The 25,515-nt window shown below is 40.6% G+C and overlaps 1 protein-coding gene across 8 annotated transcripts in view; it reads right to left on the bottom strand.

Annotated features, from left to right (window-relative positions):
* Nucleotides 1–25,515, bottom strand: part of LOC142388626 (chloride channel protein 2-like) — a 203,466-nt gene that overhangs the window by 55,710 nt on the left and 122,241 nt on the right. For 5 of the 8 annotated variants that reach the window (XM_075474102.1, XM_075474099.1, XM_075474101.1 and 2 more), the window contains 7 exons: nucleotides 17,877–17,900; nucleotides 16,489–16,567; nucleotides 15,144–15,269; nucleotides 13,554–13,638; nucleotides 10,251–10,352; nucleotides 9,411–9,495; nucleotides 7,816–7,971 (listed from right to left, as the gene is read on the bottom strand). In XM_075474102.1, coding sequence (XP_075330217.1) covers nucleotides 7,816–7,971; nucleotides 9,411–9,495; nucleotides 10,251–10,352; nucleotides 13,554–13,638; nucleotides 15,144–15,269; nucleotides 16,489–16,567; nucleotides 17,877–17,900 — 657 coding nt within the window. The remainder of the gene's footprint in view (nucleotides 1–7,815; nucleotides 7,972–9,410; nucleotides 9,496–10,250; nucleotides 10,353–13,553; nucleotides 13,639–15,143; nucleotides 15,270–16,488; nucleotides 16,568–17,876; nucleotides 17,901–25,515) is intronic. The other 3 variants (XM_075474100.1, XM_075474104.1, XM_075474105.1) reach the window with 1 other exon arrangement.

Raw genomic sequence — 25,515 nt, 5'->3', positions numbered from 1 at the left:
GAGAGCGGAAGGACGTGAGGATGAGCGATGCAGAGGACGACCGGAAGGAAGCCCTCCAGAACCCAGTGAGACCCCGGAGACGAGAAAGAAAGACCCTAACAAAGATAAGAACAGAATGAAGTTTTCCTACCCAGAAAGCCAACTCCAAGCAACCTTTTATTAATCTTCTGTGAACTTAAGTTCACTTCATCAGAGAAGCAACGGACCCACTGACACTCGGAAGATTCGATCATCTAACCACAGCCCTCGGCACCATCGTTCCCGTTTCCCGGTGAAAGAAGCAACTTGAGAAGTCCGCTAAAGTCAGCAACCACAACCAGGAAGGCCCAGAGAGCGGAAGAGAAATCCCCTCGGACCCCGCGTGGCCGCTGCCGTGTTCCGAGCTGACAAAGCATTACTTCAGCACAGTAAGACCGACCCGTTTTCACCTTAAAGTGGGTTTGATGGATGTCTCGAGGCTTTCACAGAATGATACATTAACACTAGAACTACCACAAGAGGGTCATTTGACCCTTTGGACCCCCTGCGGACACTCCTTTTGTTGTGGAAATGTGGGTTGAGTGCTGTATCTCTGCATCTTCGTTCCTTGGAGAGGAGCTTCTTTCACCACAAAATTCTTGAGGGAAATGAAGCAGTAGTCCACATGCACTGGTATTTATCCATCTAACAATTGCGATAGATAACCAATTGGGATAGATCAGCAAGGTACATTCATTTGAAAATTGTACTAAATGTAAGCTGATTGTGTTAACTGTAGGATACTTGTACATAGCCATTTGCAAGGATGTACTAAATGATTGAGACATATACAAAAGCATTTGAAATTTGATGAAAGCAATGATAAATGCCATTCTGTTGTGAGGAACTGCAAATTAGTTTTGGGATTTGTCCATGTTTTGAGAATGACATCTCAGTTTCAAGAAATGAGCCAAACCAATGGAGAAAAACTGTAACACACTGTCCGCCAAACTGTGCTATCTGTCTTTGCTGCTGATATCTTCATGCAAGTTGCTATTTACCTGTGGTGATTTTGGAGGCTGACAGCCCTTGGGAAGAAGCTGTCTGTCCCTGTTTGTCTTGGCTGTTACCACTGTAAGGTGTGACCCCCTCACCCCTCACCCCACACACCGCCCCTAACAGCCTCATTACCATAACAAAATGAGTGATTAGTGTATTCGGTAAAAGCCGCCGGGTCAAATGACCCCTCTCTGGTACTTCTAGGTAGGCAGAAAAATCCTGGTAGTTCTAGTGTTAATCCGAAATGTCAGTATTTAGCGTCAAATAGTCAGCCAACCTGAACTATTTGAATACATCCAGTATCTCCCCATTCCCCATATTTTATTTTCCATTCACTAAGTGTTTTATATAATCACCCATATTCAATGCATCTCCTGTTTGTTTTAAAGGTTCATGTTTTGGTCATATCATTTTAATAAATAGTTCATATATCTATATATATGTTATAATCACAGATTGCATCGTATGCTTTCTTTACGTAATGTCTGTCCAACCAAACGAGAACTTTCACGAAAGTAGCGAGATATGAGACTGATCATTAATTGATTATTAATTGATTATTAATTTAACATACCAGGATCGTAAGATTCTAACAGTTTTCCTCCCTGACTGTAACTTAAAGTGAAAATAACGGTAGGTGGTGCCCTAAATTCGAGGTTTAAGATAAATCCTTATATTTGATGCATATATAATTGCCCAAGAACGCTACACCTGCAAAAAATGCATAAAACAAATGTTTGTGGACCAGCTGTTAAGGGTCATATGAACTTATTTTACTTTGTGGAAATACTTGTAGAAGCTATTCATAACAGCTCAGAACTGACTTCCATTTAATAAGTGAAGACCTGATTTATTTCATACACACAAACCAAAAAAAAAACCTTGACGGCTACATACAGTATACAATGTCATTGAAAAACATGAGGACCAAAGCTGAGAGTCACAACTCCCATGCAGAGGTCACCAAAACACAACGCAAAGATGATGAGTCTGGATGGGGTTTGGCCGTCCGTCACTAAAACAAATAGGCTGTTCTCCATGCAGGGAAAAAAAGGCTACGTGTGGTTGTGCTTTCAAAGACTGAGCTTCGGTCACAGTATGAATGGTAATAATATTAAATAGGGGTTACTGTAGTTCAGTCTCAGACATGGCAACATTTGCAGTTGACATTGCAACAAATTCACACTTTTTCTTAATCCATCTTTCCTGCTGAATAATGTTTTTTAAACAACACTCTGCCTCATGAGTTTAAGTGAATGATCATTTCTCACACACACACACACACACACTAGTAATCTATCAGTCTATATAGATATAGTAATTTATCCATCACCATTCATCTGTTCTGGATGTGGATTTTGACTGAATTCTGTATGACAGACAGAAGCCCAGCAGAACAGAAGGCAGGCAGGGAGAAGTGAAGGATACTGATGTCAAGGGTATCACTTCTGACACGCTACCGCATACATTTATACTGTGATTTGTCATTCAGCTGGGAGCCCAGAGTGCTTATATGTGTGTGTCGTTTTCAGAGGACAGTGTATCGCCTGCGGGCCTCAGGGGCCCTTCTTATAATCCCACTCCAATTACTGCCCCACCGTTCGCCATCACTCAAAGAGAGGCGTGCGCACGCACACAGACACACACACACACACCCACACCTGTACTAATAAATGTATTTTTCTCTGAGAGCTGTTGATGTGTGAATAATCTCACACCACTAAAAATAGCATTCAACAACTAAACACAGCAAATTAGTTGGTAGGTGTGTGCATGTGTGATCGTGTCTTTGAGATTTCAGGTGGATTGAAAAGCACAAACAATCCAAACACAAACTTTCTCTCCACCACATCTTCCTCACACCAGGTGCAATAAACTTTCATACAACATGTCAGTGTCTTCATTATGGACAGTCTTGACTTATATCACAGCTTCACTTGGTGAAGCCGACAGCCGACACGAACAAGTCGATTCTAGGCACTGCACGTGCAACTTTCCTCTCAAAACTTCAGCAGATGGAATGATGGTCTTCCTGAAGTTTCAGCATGAAAAAAACAGCAACAAGACAAGATGGCTGCCAAGCAGAATAAAAGAACCATTCATTACCAAGAAGGCGGAGAAGTGAGAGCAATCTCGCCTTTGAAAATCACCAGGCAGAATGCAAGAAAACCAAAGGCTGTAATTAGACAGAGCCATTACAGCTTTACTTTGAATGCTCAGTGTGTGTCATGCAAGTTTCTGTGTGTGTGGGTGTGAGTGACAGCAGGAGAGACCGCGTGAGTTTGCGTGTGCCCACAGACCGATGTTGACAGGTGCTCAACGAGGTTATTGGAATTGTCCACTTCAGGTTAGACAAGCGTGTTGTACCTTATCTATAGGTCACATACAAGAAATGCCGCATCTGTTTTTAGTAACTTTAGTAATCACAAACACGCCGGACAAATATCACAATGAGAGGACTTATCCTGAGCGCTGCAAGAATATTTCTCTGAGGGAAAAGGAGGACGGAACTGAGAGGACAGATGGCTGCTTTTCTCAAAAAAGGTTTACCCAGACAATGGTAACAGACAAAAGGATGGATGAGACATTCCTTGATTGTCCTCGTTACGGAGTGAATCAGATGCTGTAAGACTGCAACACTGCACCATCACGCCCTCAGTCTCTGTTCCTCTTCTCTGTTCTTTACCCACATATTCCGTGGTATTACAATAGAAGCAGTTATGTCTTAGTGTGGGTATGCTTTTCTCATCTTATTTATAGCTATATTAAGCTTAGACACAGAGTGCCATTTACTGGCTTTATCAAATTGGTCCTGGGTCATCTCGTTTAAATTCTTAAGTTACTAAATGTAGGTTTCTCAAGGGGAGTAAACTTAAAACTGACTGTTGGAGGGGTACAGATACCTGGTGTTCAGCTCAAAAACAGACTGAACTGGGAATAAAATATCAAGGGTGACTACAACGATAAATTCTACATACTGTAATCATTTTGTAAAACTGTATATCCATTGCTCATCCAGCGTTCCCCCATGTCTCCCGCACTGAGAACAGCAATGAGCTTATTCATGTTCAGTCACCAAATCAGCCTTTTATCAACTTAAGAACATATCCAGAATTAAGGGTTTCATGTCCCAAACAGATCAGGAGAAGCTGATTCATGCTTTCATCTCCAGCAGACTTGACTACTGTAACGGTCTTCTGACTGGACTCCCCCAAAAGAGTCTCAAACAGCTGCAGCTCATTCAGAACGCTGCAGCCCGAGTTTTAACCAGAACAAAGAGATCACATCACATCACCCCAGTTCTCAAGTCTTTACATTGGCTCCCGGTCAGATACAGAATAGATTTTAAAGTTCTGCTACTCGTCTACAAATCACGGAATGGTTTAGGTCACATGAATGACATGCTAGTAGAGTATAAACCCAGTAGAGCTCTGAGATCTGCTGACTCAGGTCAGATAGTGGAGCCCAGAGTTCAAACTAGACACGGTGAAGCAGCTTTTAGCTGTTATGCTGCTCACAACTGGAACAAACTACCAGCAGATCTGAAATCAGCCACAACTGTAAGCACTTTTAAATCCAGGTTAAAAACATTTCTCTTTCGGTGTGCTTATGGTTGACTTCCTTTAAATAATTTTAAAGCATAGTGCTATAAATCCTCTTAATTGTTTTATATTTTTCTTTTTTCCCTCTTCTTTGATTGCTTTTAACTGTGTGTTTTAATTTTTATTCTATTTTTTTTAATTCTCTTTAAATTGCTTGTTTTTATGCTGCTTTATGCTGTTCTTTTAAATGCCTTGTCTTTATGTAAAGCACATTGAGTTGCCTGTGGTATGAAATGCGCTATTTAAATAAAGATGCCTTGCCTTGCCCTCCCAGACAGAGAAAAGATGTGAATATGCTTCTGCACTATGATCCAGTGACCTACATGTAGTGGAGTTTTAGTTCTAACCCCCTTATCAGAAAGAAAGACAACCCACTGGCCACCGGAGACAATACCAGTGAACTCGTAGACAGACTAGTAAAATCCCTGGTGCAGCAAAGCAGAGAGCAGATAATGGCAATTTCCAGGAAAGTAAAGGGCTCGGTTTCCTTCTCATACTCAATGTAGATTTTTTTTTTTCTTAAAAAACAAAACAAAAAAAAAAACTTAATTTAATTTAGTTTTTTTACTTTTTCTTTCTTAAAAGATCCACACCAAAATGTTGCAGGTTTATGTGCAGGGAACATATCTTTGTCTCACTCCATCAGTCTATTCATCTCTAATCATTTGTGCTTGTTTGTCAGGGTGACGGTGTGTTTTACTGATTTAACATTCAAAAGGTTTGAAATGAAATCCTACCGTTAACATCTTCCTCTGAGCGGATTTTTTGGGATGGAGCATTGTGGACATTTGATAAGTGTGTATATGATCTTGTCTTTTCCATCTATGTAGCTGACACAACCTGCATTGTGTGGATGTTACTTCAATGAAAATCATTTTTAAATTTCACGAACAGCAGCAGCTGCGGTTCAGAAAACCAGAATTCGAATCCTGCCCACAGCCTACTGCCCATGAGCACGCGATCACACAGAACCCCAAACCACTCTATTCTATTCTATTCTGCGCCCACTCACACCTTTGTGTACTTTACAGCTACACGTTAACACGTACACATACGCTCAGCTTTTTGTATTTTAGGTAAGTACATTTGCATATCATACAATCTAATCCTGATACACAGATGGGCAGCGGGGACACTGAGCTCATCTGGGACCCCAAACTTCTGTTGGGAGGACAGGGGGTCAAAGGGAAAAATCAGTATCGATTATGTGCTCAGCTTTTTTCCCCCACTAAGGTCAAGGATTCAGTAGCTTGATTCCAACACTCCTCCTCATGCTCAATGAGGAGAAGTAGTTTCAAAGCCAGGTACTGATACCTCTATGACATGTGTTTTCCACATGCCTCTCACCTGCCCAGAAATGTTGAGATCCAAATATTACTCAAGGATGGATTTTGCCGTTTAACGTACCTCAGACATACAGTCCTGAGCTTACGGAGTTTTCTCAACATTTGCTGTTAGTGGCTGCTGCAGCCACGATTAACGTTAACCTCTGGCTGTGCTCCGTCTTCTGCGTGCTTTTCAGTTTCACTCTCCACACCTGTCGTTGCTGATTAACTTGAAGACAGTGATCATACCACACCCCCTCCATAGCAGAGAGGCTGCTATCCTCCTGCCCATCTGTGTACAATCAGCAGTCAGTCACCTCCAACCAAACGGCCCCAACACGGACAACCTGTTCCCACTCTTCTGTAGTTTTAAAAGAGCATGTTTGGTGCACTCTAAACCCGAAGAGATTTAAAATCGATTACATTAAATCTTAAGATTATTTAATCATGAATATCTCTCTGAAGCTTTATGCTGAATTCCAACAACTTCTTTAGCTTTTTTTTCTCTCGTGCAGAAATGAATGTAACTGGGCTATGATGCCTTCTATGATTTGGATTAGGAAGCATTAAATTACATCAAAATCATATTGGATTCAGTTTACAACATTTACAAGTTACTTACAACTTCAGCTCTGTAATCAGCTTCTGTCCCCCCTGACCGCTCGGCTTAATGAACCAGAATCCAAATAATTTTGGCCAAGTTTGACCAGCCATGATCAGTGACTGGCAGACCAGGCTCACAGACAATGAATGAATCATGAGCAGTGTAAAACAGATGGCCACACACACACACACACACACACACACACACACAACAGTTTTCACCATTAGACAGGGAAAAACAACCTCCAAAATGTTAGGAACAACACGACTCCCGACTCTAAAAACACTGCTGCACGTGCTCAGTGTGATGAAACTTGAGCACACAGCCAGCAGCCTCTGCTGCCTTTCACTGACAACAGCAACGAGAGAAGTAAAGACATTCAAACGGAAATCATGGAATGCTTGTCATGTGATTTCTCTCAGTCCAGGATGAAGGTTTCAGAAAAAAGATATATCACCTGAACCCAATATACCCAACGCCAGTTAACGTGGACGCAAGTTAAACCGTAACACCGGCTGTCTCGCAATGATATGCGGACCTGTTCAAACGATGAGCCACTTCTTCTAAATTTTGGAAGACCAAAGGTTCAACTTCTGTGTCTGTGTGTGCAGCTAAAATAATCATTCTGTCAGTCACAGTGTCTACCCAAAACAATAAGAAGTCATCACTGACTGTATTAATCCGAGCTAAGTCAGCAATTTGCCTCAGTTCACCAGCAATCTCCTGATTGGCTGGATGATAAATGGCAAACAAAACCTTCTTGTATGTGTTACAAGACATATCATGAACAAAATCAACCATCAATGCTGTAGCAGGATTTCTATTTTGAAGCTGCAGGGCACCACCTTCAGTCTCAGGATGGATCCTCCAATGGAGGAACCAATCCTGAGCTGAACAGCTGTTTACCATGTGCCGAAAGAAAGAGCTGAAACCAGAAGCTCGTAAGCGACAGGTGAAGTTAGCTGGGGACTAAAGGAAGTTAACGGCCACTCAACCAGGCCAAGCAGCTGGATGCTGGTTACTGCTGGTGGCCAGAGATGTGGGCGGGGCCAGATTAGCATACTCACATATTCAAAGTCCTTACAAAGAAATTTCAAGGCAATGGATGAGTTTTTCATCGTAAACTAAGAGTTTTGAGCAGATTAATTACTGAGTGGGAATGCCACATTAAACAAGTCAGGAAGTAGCCAGCATAAGTTAAGTGTTACAAATCGAATTATAAGTTTCTTTAAAATCTCAGGCAGACTTCTTAGTTCTTCACTCTTACCTTCATGACGATGAAGAGGACCAGTGTGACGAATACATTGACTTGAGGGTGTTTCCAGGCTTGGGAGTGTCCAATGTAGTCAAATTCTTCAGCAATACCCTGTTTAGCCCATGTTCGGTTGTCCAGTAACGTCACCAGAGACTCCTTCTGAGTCAGCTACAAAGCGCAAAAAATGACATAGTTTAATACATATCAACAGCAGGAGGGGCCTTTCTTTGATGGTGTTAACCCCAAAACACGACTCACTGTAAAATATTCAGAGAAATCACATCAAAACCTGTGTGGATCTGAAATCTGATTCACAACCCAGGCATCAGCATGGGAAATCTAAGATTTGAGACATCAGGCAGGGAGCATAAGGAGATAAATTCATCTGCAGCTGCTCTGCAGACACTGGTGGTGAGGATGCTGCCTGCTGCCAAAGATATGATGATGAATACGTGAAGGGTAGGAGAGACGGATCACAGGCACAGAATTCTGAGTGTGCTCCAAAGAGAAGAGCTTTAAGAAGAGTGGGCCAGCGTGGGCAGAGCTTCAGAGGCCTGAATCACCCCTCATTAGGAGCCAAGACTGAGCAGGAGCTTGTGCACAAGAGCGCACGGCTGTGCAATGCATGTGTGTCTGAAGCCCAAGGATGGACAGACTATTCCTTTTCTAATTCTGATATTTAGATGGATGACAGGGGTACAATTAGAGGGTCACACACAGACACACACACACACACACACACACACACACACACAGAGAAGCACATTTGAGCCTTTGAAACAATCAAACACTGGCATGAATGGTGATCAGGCTGTTATGTTAACAACATCATCAACTTTATCATCAACTTAATGATCTCCAAAGCCGCTCGGCTGGATGAAAACCACAACGACAAAGTGCAACATGTACACCACGGGGACAGAAACCAATAGCATCACATTATTGTCAATCAAGACATTAAAATAAGTTGGTGAAGCTTGTTGGTTTCTTTGGAGGGAAATGCAAACATCTGGGCAAGATGACTTGCATTACTTCCGTGTAGTTCACACTTTTTCATTTCAATCATACATTTGCACATTTGCTTAATGTTTCTTTGTTACTGTACATCGTATTTATAAAAACAAGGCCTACACGTGTATGATAATTTCAGGGTGAATTAACGGTAAATGCATTGTTCAATCCACAAACAAACACAGGAATGAAGAGGTATTTATTTTCACAATACACTGAATATTTCAGGTTCGTATTGCTTCAACTATTCACTTAAGTGATGCCACATTGGGGCTATTTTAGTGTACAGTGTGCGTGGTCAGATTTTCAAATGAGGGGAAATAATTCTCTAAATCTCTATTCAGATGTGTAAGTTTTTTTAAAAATGTAAAACAGTTGTACATTAGTTCGAATTCTTTAGCAACGGCCTGTGGATTAGCCGGTGACAGGTTACAGCACAAACGCTTGTTTTTATCTGAAGATTATGCTTTTGTAGATATTTTCTCTCCAGTAAAAGACGAACAATATGATGCATACACGTACATTTCGGTAATGGTTGCAGTGTGGCTAAAGAATGGAAAATAACAGTACATGTCGAACAGGTGTGGGGAACCTACCTTTCCAGCCATAAACTGTCCAAAGCCAGGAGGAAATGTCAGCGTTGAAATGAGTAAAGTGACCAGTGCGGGATAGAGCAGACGTCTGGCAGGGAGAGACAGAGGAAAGGGAGGTGCATGAGGGAGAGTAATACACACAGTTTCTCCATCTTTACAGCTCATCATTCACCACAATGTGGCAGGCTGCACATTCAGTAAACGCCATGGAGTTAGATGAACCGAATCACTAATATCTCTGTGTGTGCCGTTTGTACAATGCCACGGCTTAAAGGGCCCTTCATCTCAACAGCACAGCCTTTTTCTTAGAGCACGAGCTGAACACACATATGAGAGCCCGTTAGAAGATACAATGTGAAAAAATACAGTGCACTTACAGAACATGGATTTATACCCGTGTGTGTGTGACAGAGAGAAAAATCACTTTTCACATCAGCTTCTTCCCCTGAGATAATGTGTAGAAATATACCGACACTCATTTCAAATTACACTTCCACAAGGAGATGGGATGATTTCCAGATTTCCAGTTTTCTTTACACAGGGTTTAACAGATTTGAAGTTTACTAGGACTCGTGACGAAGAAATGCAGCCAATTTGAAAAACGGATGCTGACAACGTTTCAATTTTTTAAGCATTAAATTAGAATTGGCTGAAAGTATTGTTATACAGTCATTGCTGATAATAATTTCGACAATAAAAGGATCCTATACAAGTTAGTCCTCCCAAAATAAGCCTCTCCTAAAATGAGTTTACTAAAATAAAAAAATAAAAACATATTCCAAAATTGTTGAGGGAATGTCTCTCAAATACAACTGAACCCGCTTTCATAATTGTTGAACCTACTTTTTCATGAGGAATCTGTTGATGGTCTTCTGCTTTCTGATGAACTGGACAATCAGCCGGTTCAGGTAGACAAACAAAGCTCCACCAAAACCACTGGCAATACTGCAGAGACAGAAACAGAGAGTCCGATCTATATTTTCCTACTTGGCATGAGAAAGTACTCTGTGTGATCAAAGCTAAACTAAATGGAATAAATTAGTTCGAGTGTAAACAAAACAACACATCAAGGGTGACGTTTTTCTCTCTTGAACCACCTCTACAGGCTGCCCCCAGTGCATTTGGCCAGAATAATAGCAACGTTAATGTAATGAGGGTCCAAGGTACTGGAAGCAGCAGTCTGTGATGTGATGCGGAGAAGTCGTAAAAAATGTGTACGGCAAGAAACAGAGACGTGTCAGTGAAGAGGAAAGATAGGAATGGAGGAACTGTATAATGTCATCACAAAGAAAACAAATTCATACAGCAACAGGAAACAAAGGCCAAAATGAAAGGATAAAATCACAGCTAAGAGCTAGGACAGAGGGTGCGAGCACAGCGTCAGATTGGGATGAGTGGGTGAGTTGGAGAAAAACGCAGTAAGACAGCTTTATATAAGTGCATTTAAAAACTCAGTGGGAGTGTTCTTTAAAGCAGCGAGAAGAGAAGAAACAGGGAAGAGGTGGGGAAGAAAAAAAAAAAAAAGACTCAGGCAGCTATGCAGGCAAACTAATCCTTAGAAATTTATCTTACTGCATTATTAATTCCATCAAATACCTTTAAATAAATAATGAACGGCATGATGAGGGAGTCTTTGCCCCCCAGTGCAGCAGGAAGAAAACACTGCACGTCTGCCTTTTTGTAATCACTGATGCTCCCTTTAAAAAGAAAAATCACCTTTTCCTCTCCCCGTGGGCAGCTCAGTAATACAGTTCCGGTTTATGATGAAGACTAAAGTGAAGGTTTGGGTAGTGCTTAAGAACAAGCAGGGTGAGCGGTGTGGTCCGGTAATACCTCCGCCTAAAGAGAAACACCAAAGAACTGCAGTGGGTGTGGCTCGCATGCTTTGTTTCACCATCACGAAGGTCCTCCTCAGGAACTTTTTGAAAAGGGGCGGGTCACCACCACTATCACCGTCTCAGCAGCCAGTCAGTAAATGTCAATCACCAATACTGACACCACAAACCCCAACGCTGCATTCTTTACATTACACCGATTGGTCTGAACTTTGGGGCTTTGGCTAAACTTGTAGTTTGGAGCCTGGCTAGATGGATTCTCTCATTAATGTGATCCAATAAAATCAGGCAATAATCAGGCTGCCTTGAAAGGTAACATATCAACACCAGAGATTAAATCAGCACGGTTACTTGCAGAGTTTGAATGGAGTTGACAAGGCAATTTAACTGGACCACACTTCTTGTTCCAGTACACCTGCACAGGAGCAGAATCCATTTATTGACTCAAGTACGTCTGACGCTGTGAACTGTTTGAGAAATTGTTCAAGACATTCTGCTGCTTCTACCTTCCTCAGTGGGAGATCACAGCACATGTGAGTACAGCTGAATTCACTGCACAGATGCTGTCTTTAAGCTACTTGAATGGTGACTTTGTCGGATGAGGCTGTGGTTACAAAAATCAGGATTTTATTAGAGCAGAGAGACAGTCTGGAAGTGCTTTAAATGACCGCCAGTTGACACGTGGTGTTAATGGGCTGATTTTCAGTCCCAGTTTGTGACAGAAGAAACAGAAAAATATGTTAATGAGAGCATCTTTATTGGGAATTCAGCTGGATTAATATATGCTAACTGTTTTTTACTAAAAGATGCAGTACAGGATGCTAGAGTTAATTAGAGTCTGTTTGAATCTGTACATGAAGACATCCTTCCTCAACCTCATCATCAGGGTGTGTTAGTCCAGCTTTGACAAGCTTCCTTTCTTTTGATTGCACTAAATAATTATTTTCAGTACTTCAGTGTTTTCAGATTAGTCTGACTTTGATTAATTAATTGAATATCTTGTCTGTTTAGAAAAAAAACACAACCCTGTTATTTTGTTTGGCACCACCTCAGTAAGAAAACCTTTCAATGATCTGTTTAAATCTGCAGGGTTCTGTTGTATTACAGGACCAGCTCAGGGTAGAATAGCCTCCACTTCTTCATCTGCACCCAATGCTTCACACCTCGGGAGCAAAATTAATTTTTTGTTCAAGTCCTTGTAAACATATGAATAGCTGAATGGATGAAAACTAAGAATTTACAGCTATTTTCTTTTGTCTTGTGTTGAACTGAGTGGTGCTTTTTTTTTAATGAAAACACTGATTATTTGAGGAGGTAAAAACAAATGTAATCGTAGACCTCACTGAGCAACTTTAAGTTGAAATGCATTTGTTTAAATGAGCAAAGTACAACAACAACAACAACAAAAAAAAAAAACGGTATCAGAGTGTTATATAACCGGTACAGATATGGACACAAGTGGTACATTATCCCTCATTTGTGTAATTGTACAGTGCTGCACGCATTTGCTTGTGTGCAGCAATGAGGCTGTATTTCACTCTGTGAATCTCTCCCTTCTGCAGCCTGAAGGTGTAATAAACACTTTGTAAAAAGTGAGCGGCTCTTCAAAGACGTGCCCTTGGCAGCATGTAGCCCAGAACAAACTCTTTCTGCCCTAGTTGAGTGAGACACTGACCGACTTTCCCTGCTTGTCAGCTAGTGGCAACGTGGGAAGATGGAAACTAGCTGAATGATACACACGCACAGATGAGCTGATGCATGAGCACACAGTAAGAGGGTAAAACGTGGAGTTGTGAGTTGTTGAGTGAAGTCAGAAGAAATGAAAAAGGACAATGACAGCTAAAGGATGAACAGGAGAAGATCTTATGAAAAGGCAGGGACTTCCATCTTAAAGAATGATGAAGAAAAGAGCTTCCTTCCTAGGTCTTTGTCCTCATTCACAGCCAGGGAAGAGCCCTGGAGCTAAAGCAGGAGAAAATAAGGCAGCTGTTGCCGGCTAAATTATCCATGTTAGGTGACTCACTCAGCCCCCCTAATGCAACACCTCCAAATGCTCGAGAAAGAGGAGCTCCTAAATAAAACCTCCATTCAAGCATCTGTCATAATCAGTGGAAATCCCTTTTAGAAGACTGGCAAAAAAATGACTGATTTGAAATTATTATTATTTTTATTATTCAAATGGCCAAACTCATATGAATGTCATGGAATGTGACATATTATGAACTTTAGGGACAAAAGGTTGTGAAAATCCTTTTGGATGGTGTTTTACCTTATTAGGACGGAGCTTTGGAAAACTTTACTTAAAGCTTACCCAATGACAGCGAAGGCAGGAAGCTCCTGGAGGTCAAATGGAAAGTCTAACCGGAAACGAGTTTTAAAAAGGGCTGTGATGGTCTCTGTGGAAAAAGACAAAGTACAGCAAGAGTTAGGAAACAGAGCAAGCCGCTGTCACATCAAACAATCATCTCAATCATAATGTGAGTTCTAAGGGAGGGTCTGAACGTGTAGTTTCTGATGAAAGGTAAGTGCTAATCAAGACTAAATTTCAGCTTATTCTGCAGGTGCTGACCAGAACTTCTGACCTCAAAGTGCCGGACAGTTGAAGAAAATTTGTAAAATAAAAAAAAATTAAAAAAAATAAAAAACATATTTTATGTAGGGCTGGGCAACAATTAAAATTTTGAATCTAATTAATCACATGATTTCCCTGATTAATCGCATTTGTACACAAAATCCAAAAATGAAAGTAGTGTATAGCTTTAAGCATTTAGTTTTATTTTAAATGTGCTGCCATATGAATGAAAGTGCCATAACATTTGTTGTGCAAACACACTTTTAACATCAGCATCTTTCTGTAGTTTTTATGTAGAAGCCTCGCTCCACTGTCTGTTTCCTTGAATGACTTGCTGCTATCAGTTGTGTGTTTTGCCTTTAAGTGACATTTTAGATTGGAACTACTACGCTGAGAAGACAATTCAACTTGGCAGTGTTTACAGATGACTTTGGTTCTGTCGACTCCGCCGTCTGGAAGAACTTTAAAATGAAAATGGCCGAGTAAAAGTTCCGTACCCTTCTCCATGTTTGGTGAATCCGCCAATTACTTTCTTTTCCGGTTCCGCAGCAGACAGCAACAGACTTTTACAATAATAAAATAAATAATAAAACCTGCGTTAATGCGCGATAAAATAGTTATTGGCGTTAAATAATTAACAAGTTAACGCGATAATAACGAGTTAACTCGCCCAGCCCTAATTTTATGTGAATGTGGCTTGTAGGGGAAAAGTGCTTGGAGTGGTCGACTAGACAAGAAAAGTGCTGGAAAATCCACTCCATTTATCATTAACACTGGCAACCATAGAGAAGCCTCAAGGAAGTATTCCACAATCAAGTACCTACAAAGAGTAAGGCAGGTGTTGAGGAGTCAGCTGAAAGGAAAGAATAAAGTCAAAGCCATGAAGATGTGTACCCTGCCAGTCATTAGATACCCTGCTGGCATGGTAACCTGGCCAATCTGAAAGAGGGGCAGCTCGGGGCTAGTGAGCATCAGAGCCACTATCCAGGATGAAACAGCAAATATTCAGGAATACATCAGGAATATGGTCCTCGGTGATGAACCGCTAAGTGAATGTCTCAGGCAGCGCAAACCCAGGGGAGGGGAGGAACCATCGTGGAAAGATAAGCCGCTGCTTACAGATTGACAAAAGTGGCTGATATTGATAAAATGCTGGTCCGAAAGACAGCAGAGAAGCACAAATCATGGCAGCTCAAGAACAAGCCCCGAGCACAAGAGCAACTGAGACCGGGGTCTACCACACCAGACAGGACCCCCGATGCAGGCTGTGCAAAGAGGCCCCTGAGACAGTCCAGCACATAGCATCAGCGTGTGAGATGCAGACCATACCTTCATCTCTGTTCCAAACAGCCAGTATTCTGAAGATGAAGGCACTGAAGGTTGCAGCAAAGAAACCTCTCCAATAGTTTCTCACAGCAAAGAATGTAGAGGTTACTTCAATACTGAACAAGACACCTGAAACACACAAACACCAGGATGCAAAAGCACTCTTAATGACAAAAGATGAATATAGAATACAGCACCCTGTATAAACAAACTGTCACTTCAGGACATGTAGAATTCTGTTGACCGCGTTGTACGTGTGGGATGACAACAGGTGACTTTTTTTTTTTTTAATCACCTGTTGTCATAGATGTTCACAGCTTGCTAGTATCTGCACTCCAATGTAACCTGCGTTGTTGGGAAGTCAAAGCTGGACTTCTGTCCCTTTCACCAGTTCACTGTTAACTAGATGAAGTCAAAGAGAGCTAAAGAGTAAATGATAAGAAAAAACTGCTTACAGCTAAACAGATAACGTCAGTCACACCGACATGTTGTGAGATCTGGGTTAGTTGTACGAAGACTCTAAAGCAGGGATGGGCAACTTCCATGATAAAGAGGGCCAACATTTTTTCAGCACTATCATTGGAGGGCCACATGACCACGCACTTCGAATAATTGGATATGAAAGACGCTACAAATGATTCTCAATAAGAACACATTTTATATGAATTTATATTTATGTTGACATACTTTTGATTTGAGGTCTGCTACTACAGCGGCTCTGGCAGCTCCAGTGTACTTCTCATATTTAACCTTATGCAAGGTGTTGCCATGGCGACTCAAGTTGTAATCTTTTAGGGCTGATAATGTCTCCAAGCAAACTAGTCACATTGGTTTTCCTTTGAATTCGGTGAAGAGGTACTCTTCTTCCCATTTTGGCTGAAAAATGCGATTTTCTCGGTCAAGTTTTCTCTTTTTGCCACTGCTAGTGGCCATGGCTCTTGACTTTCCTATTCGCTGTTGCGGAAAGCGGCCCGGGCCCCGCTATTGTTTGCGTATGACGCGCCCCCTCTATCGGTCAACAGTATTATTACAAGTTGTTTTTTGTTTTTTTAAGAATTAAATTATTATTGATCTATTTGCGGGCCGTACTGACTGAGGACGAGGGCCGTGTGTGCGGCCCCCGGGCCGCCAGTTGCCCATCCCTGCTCTAAAGGTAAACCAAAAGTCAAGTCAATTCCTTTCACTGTATGCTCTACTCTGAAATATCAATACAATTGCTCCGTGAACTTCAGTGACATAATATCCTTTAAATATTCTGTTATATGATGTAAAGTTAAGGTTATACGGTGTTTTTTTTTTTCTCTAGTTAGTTACAGTATGTGACCGACCTCTTTCCCTGCAGACTCACCTCCTATGGGGGCAGCAAAACAGCAGCCCACCCCCACTGCACAGGCTGCTGCCAGCATCTCAATGTTCCTTGACTCATTCTGAAATACACACACACATAGTTACAGGTGAGTCAGTCTGCCATTTAAGCATCTTTCAGAACAGCCAATACGGGCAGGACATTCATTAGTAATATTTGACTCTACAGTTTCTTAGCCGCACTGCTGAAATATATAATATATTCATCATTACAGACAGTAATGTAGGTGTAAGCAGATAATAGGGAACAGTGAGGGTTAACACTCTGGGGTCTAAAGCCCACCGGTGGGCATTTTTGACACATCTCCAAAAACACATCTGTAACTCTGTGAGTTTTTGTTATTCAAACATATAAGTGACACCATTAAAAACCTTGAAACTTCTAGTTATTTTAAAATAAATTATATAGCTGGCCCTTTTTAAAGAGAGTGAAGAGAAATCTTTGGATTTTCTGTAGTCTCAGACTGCAGCAGCTTCCTAGGCCACACCTATCGCTATTCACATGTAAAGTACCAGGTGATTGAGTGGCTATTCACAGGTGAGAACACGCCCCATTCAGCCAGCATGTGGGGGAAGGCAGCAATGTCCTGCCAGTGACAGACAATTATCACATGGAGAGTGACAGGGGGGTGGGGGGAATCATCTAATTTGTATTCAACTAACAGAGACACTGACTGGAGTTACAATTACTTTTTTACAGTTTGTGTGAAAACAAAAAAACATTTCTGACTGCACTTTTTACTTTTATGCAGCCAACACTTTTGTTTACAAGGTTCAACCTTCAAAAGTCTTGGCTAGATATATTTACAGTGTGTTTTCTTGCACTGTTTGAAGACCTCTAAAACTTTTTTTTTTGTACAGTTGTATTTCCCCTCAATTTAAATAAAACTTGTTTGTATTACATTCACTTCACTCTCATATTGTTTTTTGTTAGGCTTTTCCAAATACAACCATATATGTCCCTTTTGCATAGATGTTTACAGTTAGTTGAAATTCCTGAAAATGTCAAGGTGGTGACAACTGCCTCAAAGTCTCTGAAAAGGCCTTAGATCCAAGAGGGTTAACTATCTACATTTCTGACCTCATAAATACATTTTAGTCCCCGAGGGAACAGCAGGCATGCATGGGAGCAGTTGTAGCTTTGAACAAACACAGCAAATACAAGTAAAATGAATAATGTATTTTTAATGTATCATAATGTACATCCTTCAAGAAGCGTGGTGATAAAGAGGGGCAAGTGTGTAGTTTGTCATTGTGCTGTGGCTTATCCTGGTTTGGCATGCGGTACCATTTCTATCTGACAAGACACGAGCAGTGCAGGAGAGGGGTCAAGGAATGGGGAGCATACCGGGAACTGTGCGATTGGATTACCTTAACCCCTATAAGAACAGACTCCTTCAGGAAGCATGAGAATAAGAAAGAGACTTACACGAGCAGAAAACGTACCACAAAACTGTGTGTACATCAGCAAACTTTGCACACGATCAACTCGCATTCACAGATCTGATTAAAAACATTTCGATTATATCCGATCTGGAGTCAGCCCTTTTGAAAATAAAATGTGAGGCACTCATCCTTGTTTTTAAAAGTACAACCCACAGGCTACATTAGCACACTGTACTTAAAACTCTGGGGAGGGAGAGATATCACTGTCGTGGGACACTACACACACACACACACACACACACACACACACACACACACACGCTTCGTATTAATATGCTGTAAAATGCAGCACTCTTCAGAGAGGGCAGGGTGAGTGACAGAGGATTACAGAGAGACAACATAATATGGATGAGGATGGTTACAGAGGAGTGATGTGAAAGAAGATGGGCACATAAAGGAAAGGATGAGGGGAAAAAATATGGGCATTGAGGGACAGACTGTTAAGGAGGGTTGTAAACTAATAAATGTTGCTTTTCTATTTGTTTCGAACTACAGCAGCTGAAGTTTATTTACTCCAGCCATCCATCCATTTCCCATAGACACTAGCCCAGCTGCCAGATGGGTGAGAGGCAGGGTGCATTCTGGACAATTTGCCAGTCCATCACAGGGCCCCACAGAGACAGACAACCTCCTTATTGTCCTGATCAAAATGGTGGCGTGTAATACAGATGCAAACATTCTTGGTTTAAGGAGCCCTAACTAACCATCAGGCAGGTGTTTTGCAAATGTTTTCTGATGACAGAGACAAGTGAGGGAAGAAAAGTCTAGACTACACAGCCATGGGCTCCACAGAAAAAAATGGCAGTCTTTCTGGGGAAAACCTGGTCTGATTAGGAGAAAGCATCGATCCCACTTTGGAAGGGGCAGCTCTCATATCTAGAAATGTGGCTGAATTTATTAGGCATTCAAAATCATCCCCAAAACCACATAATGTCTGCTCCCCAACCACCCAAATTTAACAGATCCTGAAAAAATATTAGATCTCTCCTTTCCAAGTCTCTGTTAGTGAATGACTTGATTGGTGATCATCATATTGACATGTTTTGTCTTGCAGAAACCTGGCTGCAGCAGGAGGATGGTATAAACATTAATGAATCAACTCCCTCTGACTATTTAAATGTTCACATTCCTCGAACCACAGGCAGAGGAGGAGGAGTGGCAGCTATCTTCAGATCAGAGTTAATAATCAGTCCCAGAACCGAGACTAGTTTGAGCTCTTTTGAATCTCCGACTCTCAGCTTTTCTCACCCAAAGGTGGAAATCACAAAAACCTCTTCGATGCGTTGCTGTTCATCATCCACCTGGCCCTTATTCCGAGTTTCTGTCTGAATACAGAGAGCTTTTATCATAGAGTACAGATAAAGTCCTTGAAGTGGGTGACTTTAATATTTAGTTTAGTTTGTTTATTTAGAAAATGTATATTTTGAACATAATTTGGGCTGTTTTGATGTCAACCAAGCCCCTAAATTTGAGTGTTTTTTAATTCTTTTTTTTTAACAAAGTGATCAGATTCTTTAGTTAAACCGGTTTTGATCATGATTCTAATTGCTCTTTTTTACAATGTGTATTTGTTCTGTAGGTATTTTCTCACACGTCCCACAATGTGCCATATATGGACGGATAAAGGAACAGTTAAGAGTGTGCAATGATTTTTGGTGTATCTTTTAACTTAATTATATTATATATTACTATTGAGTATTGCAACTCATTATGATTTTTTATTTTGAATATAATTGACATGTGACTTCCAGCATAATCCATTCTGTATTCCCACTCCAAGGAAGCTTAAATATCAACTTATATTCTATATTAGATTCAATTGGATTTTCTCAAAGTGTGCATAGACCTACTCACTCTCTTAATCACACTCTTGAGCTTGTGCTGGCTTATGGAATTGAGAGTGAACAGTTAACAGTATTTCCTCACAACCCTGCCTTATCTGACCTGTTTTTGATAGCTTTAGAGTTTGTGAAGAACTTTATTCATAGTAGGTTTCTATCAGAGAATGCTGTAACCAAATTTAAAGAATGAATTCAATTGACTGCCATGTGCAACAATAGAGGACAGCTACCTAACTTCCACACAACTTTGATGTCTTGTTAACGACACTACAGCTTCAATGCGTACAACATTGGACAATGTTTCCCCTCTGAAAAAGAAGGAAATCCATCAGAAGAGGGTGGCTCCTTGGTATAATTCACAGCTGCATGCTTTAAAGCAGACTGCAAGAAAGTTGAAAAGAAAATGGTGCTCCACTTATTCAGAAAAATTGCACTTGGTCTAGAAAGATAGTTTAATAACATAAACAATAACAAAAGCCCTTTGCAAAGATAGAACTGCTTATTATTCATCATTGATAGACGAGAATAAGAACAATCCCAGGTTTCTTTTCAGCACTGTAGCCAGACTGATTAAGAGTCCTAGCCATATATTTCTTTAACTCTCAGTAGTGATAACTTCCCGAGATTCTTTATCAATAAAATTGTTTCTATCAGAGAGAAGATTCATGGAATCATTCCCACTATTATCATTGATGTATCCTCAAGTACAGCAGCTTTAGAAATATCTTTAGAGCCTGATTTTTATTTAGACCGTTTCTGTTGATCTCTCTGAGCTAACAACAGCAATAGTCTCATCTAAACCGTCAACATTTATTTTAGACCCAATCCCAACCAGACTGTTCAAGGAGGTTTTCCCCTTAATCGAGACTTCCATTTTGGATTTGATCGATCTGTCTTTGTTGACAGGATATGTACCGCAGAGTTTTAAAGGTTCCTGTAATTGAATCTTTACTTAAACAAAACTACTCTTGATCCAGCTAAGTATATCCAATCTTCCTTGTATGTCTAAAGTTATGGGAAAAAATTTTTGCAGCTTAACTTTGTGATAATTTTTTTGTGATCAAGATTGGACAACTGTAATTCTTTACTGTTGGGCTGTCCCAAACAATTCTCAGTAAAGTCTCTAGTTGATCCAAAATGCTGCAGCCAGAGTTCTGATGACTAGCAGGACAGATCATATTTCTCCATTTTTTTGCTTCTGTTCATTGGCGCCCTGTTAAATTCAGAAAAAAAAATAAAAAATTCTTCTCCTCACGTATAAAGCTCCAAATGACCAAGCTCCATCATATCTTAAAGATAGGGGTGGCACGGATCACAAAACTCACAGTTCGGTGTGTATCACGGTTTGAGGTCTACGGTTTAGTACGTTTTTTTGTTTTTTTTTACTTTTAGCCCCATAATACACACCATTACACCAGTGGAACACTGTAATAATCGCTGAAAAGATTTTACTACCAGAAAACTAGTATTTTGAGAGAGAAAGAGGGAAGACAATGGATGCTTTCACAAGCCTGATAGCTTTTCTGCTGCTAAAGCTGCGTCGACGTCACTTCAGGGAGCTGGGAGCTTCAAAGTAAGATGAGGGTTGATCTACTACTGTAGACAACAAAGTATATGCTATATTCTACATGGTTTTTTATGAATTTTTATGTTGTAGAGTTGTGAAATTATTTTATCAATGGAGAAATTGAGCAGCCTTGCTTTGTTGTCTACAGTAGTAGATCAACCCTCATCTTACTTTGAAGCTCCCAACTCCAGAAGTGACGTTGACGCAGCTTTAGCAGCAGAAAAGCTATCAGGCTTGTGTTGATAATAATAAACTCCTGGACTATTTTCAAACTTCCAAATGCATCGTTTTGTGAGTACAGACCATATTTGTACTACTGTAGAAGTTTGGTGTCATGGCATGTGACTTTAGTGTGGTAATTTTGGAGATACGGACCAGGTTCCATTAACCCTTGTACGAAGCTATTCGGGATAACTCAGTAACTCAGCTGATGTTCAGCCAATATCGAAAAAACTGTGGGTGGGCTACTTGGCTGGATATCACGGTTCAAATGACCCCAGCTTGAATCTACTCCGGAGTATCGCTTTCAGCCTCCACCACGCTATAGGGCTGCATGTCCTTCGCAATGAATAAACCAATGGCTTTGGAAATTGATTTTGCGGTGTCCTCTTTGGCTATGGCGTGATCTTTGTGCCACCAGGTTGAGCGTGCAGTGACACTGATTTGAGGGCACAGATCTATCTGAAGGAACAATAATTTTAAGCGTGTGCGTATGAATCTCACACACGCTCGCTCATAGGTGCTCGGACACGCGCTCAACTCTGACAAAACGCTCACGGCTCTGTCTCTGCGCTCGCAACTCTGTTAGTTATATGTAAATGAGCCCACGTGCTAACATGCGGGCTACAATGCGAACGTCGCACGTCTGGACACACAAAAAAAAAAAAAAAAAAAAAAAAAAAAAATTAAACCGTGGACCCCGTACGGTTTGCACACGCCCCGCCCCGTGAGAAGCAAACCGTACGGTTCGGAGCGTCCACCAAAACCGTACCATGCCTACTTAAAGATCTCATAGTTGAATATTTTCCCAACAGAGCATTTTGCTCTCAGACTGCAGGTTTACTTGTGGTTCCCAGAGTTTGTAAAAGTAGAATGGGAGGCAGAGCCTTCAGTTATCAAGGCCCTCACTGTGGAACCAGCTGCCAGTTTGGGTTCAGAAAGCAGACACCCTCTCTACCTTTAAGACTAGACTTAAAAGTGGTCCCGTCCTCTTTGGAGGCCTTTTTCGCACAGATGGGAAGACCGGTTCCTTCTAGGAACCCGGTGATGGCCTTTGTACAGGAGACCTGGTTTAGGGCACACCAACTTATTAATACCAATCCTTATCTTACATCTAAAGCCTCCATTTGGTATAATAAGAACATTCTAATTGGTAAGAAACCATGTTGGTGGGCTCTATGGTCCAGCTCTGGAATTAATCAGGTCGGGATTTGTTTGGACCAAATGTTATGAAATTGCAAGAATTTAATTTAGATCAAAGGCAGTTTTGGAAGTTCCTACAAATTAGACACTGCATCAAAGCTATCCTCAAGGATAACCCAGATCCCTCATCCAGTATTCAGGATATTTGTCTTATGCCTTGCGGTAGTAGTAGGGCATCAACATTTTATTGGGTTATTAGAGAGGCTCAGTCACCCCAGTTGGAGGGGTTGAGAAAGTGCTGGGAGAAGGATTTAGATACTCAAATTTTTAGGAGGATTGGGAGAAGCTTGTTGCCTCTTGGTATATCCGTTCAAGGGAAACACAGGCGCAGATGATTCAATACAAAATACTTAAAAGAAAATATTGGACCCCCAGTAAATTAGTCAAACTGAAATTAATGGATAGGGACTCCTGTTGGAAATGCCAGAAAGAAGTGGGCACCTTAGTTCACATGCTCTATGGCTGTGACAAAAATGATCAGCTTTGGTGTGGAATTATCAATATCTTGAATGATCTATTTCAACTTAACTTGTCTAAATGTATGTATGTATGTATTTGTATTTCGGGTGTGTTACCAGAGAACATTAGTCTATCTGGAAGACAGAGGCTTTAGATACGATTAGCAACCTTAACTGGATGTAGGATAATACTGAGGCATTGGAAGTCAGCTAACATCTGCTGTTTTAAGGAATGGACAGAGCTGATGACAAAAATGGCCTTATATGAGAGGGTAACCTTCAGTATTAGAGGGAGAGAAGATCTGTTCAATCAGGTTTGGGGGGTATTTTTGAATTATATAGAAGACATGACTAGATAAATGTGATATATGTGATATTCCTGTACCAATTTGATTTGCTCAGAAATCAAGGTTTGATATGTGGTATAATGTAGGCACTTTGTTTGTCTTTTTTTTTTTGTAGTTGTTGTTTGTTTGCTCTGTAGTTTGTATTGTGAGTTAATGTTCCTATGATATATTCAAAAGGGACAGAAAACTGGTGTACATCTATTATTTTCTTGATTTCACTGATTTGTATGTTTATCTGTCTGCCAAAAAGATTAATAATAAAAAAAAAAAAAAAAGACTAGGCTTAAAGCTTTGCTTTTTGATAAATCATATAGTTAGGGGTGGCTCCGGTGACCCTGAAACATCTCATAGTTATGCAGCTATAGGCCTAGACTGCTGGGGGTCCTCCCATGATGCACCTCTCTTCACTGCTCTCTCTTTACTCTCCATGTACATATGGCATTGTTGTCATTAACTTGTGTTTCTCTTTCTCAGCAGGTATCCCTGGCCTGGTGTCATGGTGTTTGTTGTCCCCTCTTTCCTGTCCTCTCAACCCCCCGCCGATGGAGGCTGATAGCCTCCATTCCCGGTTAGGGTTCTGATGGAGGTTTCTTCCTGTCAAAAGGGTTTTTTTCCTTCCAAAGTCGACTCGTGCACGCTTAGGACAGAAGATTGGATCGAAGAGAAGTTTTAATGCAATCTGTTGGTTTCTTTTGCGAGGCTACTTTTTTTAAATTGGATCTGTATGAACTGGACTAGTTTGGAATTTAATGAACTGGATTTGATTGGATCATGATTGGATTGCGGTGAATTGGACTGAAATTGGCTTGAATTGGATTGCATCTTTGAAGTGCCTTGAGATGACGTTTGTTGAGATTTGGTGCTATATAAATCAAATTGAACCGACTGTAAATAAGGTGTTTAAGTAATTTCAGGAACACTTGGTTCTGTGGTATGGATTTTGGGCAGTGCAGTTCTGCCGGCCTTCAGCATGCAAAAAAAAAAAAAACCTGTACAATAATATGAGCTGCATGATGTCACTGGGTGGTAATGACCTTTTTACCAATCACTTTATGTTGCAACATTCCTAAACAACATGTTCACTTATTTTTGTTTGAGCACATATTCCATTAGACATGGATTCAATGCTTTATGTAGTTTTTAGTTTTACCACGTACTCTGTACTGTTTTCTTTATAAGGCCATAGGTGATCCAACCTCTGTTTTTTTGTTGTTGTTTTTTTTAGTTTTCAGCTGTGTTTGTGAAAAAATGAAGTAAACGAAGACTAAACTGCTCATTGTTTTAATAAGCCCTGAACTAATTACAGAAAAACTTGTTCCAAGATAACAAAGCTTTTTTAGCACAACTTTGGTTGCTGTTGCAGAAGAGAAAACACTCATGTCTTTTCTCTGTATACAAAATACTGTTAAGTATGAGTCTTGCTGAATGCCATGTCAAAATTACACAATTTTTTCTTTTTCTTTTCATATTTTTGAGTATATGTTGACTTTCATTCATGAAACTCCATCCACTCAGCTAAAAGGCTATGTTAGGCTAATCCTAACAACAGAAATGATAACAATGAGGTCAGATACTTATGTAGTTTAACCTTAGCCTTTAAATTCCATAAAGGAACATTTAGAAGAACCCCTGTCAGCCGACCTATAAAGAAATGCATTTTCTGAAGTTTCTCAAACAAGGGGAAGTCTATGAGGCGAATACGGATGAATGGATGGAGGCTACAAAACATCACATTGTAGTGAGTTTGTGTCTGTCAGTTTTGTGCTTACATACATACAGTACATACAGTACATACAATGCAAAACAGTCTAAGGTCAATTGGGAGTGAATCACAGAAGAGATGAGAGACAATAGAATAAATGCAGTCTCTGTGTTTATTCTTTTTCTCATTGATTGTTAATCAGGCTGGCTGATTCATGGCTGGCATTT

Source organism: Odontesthes bonariensis, chromosome 9 (assembly GCF_027942865.1).
Source record: "Odontesthes bonariensis isolate fOdoBon6 chromosome 9, fOdoBon6.hap1, whole genome shotgun sequence".
NCBI classification, from domain to species: domain Eukaryota; kingdom Metazoa; phylum Chordata; class Actinopteri; order Atheriniformes; family Atherinopsidae; genus Odontesthes; species Odontesthes bonariensis.
The sequence above is the reverse complement of the archived record's forward strand: the minus strand, read 5'-3'. Positions and strand labels throughout refer to the sequence as shown.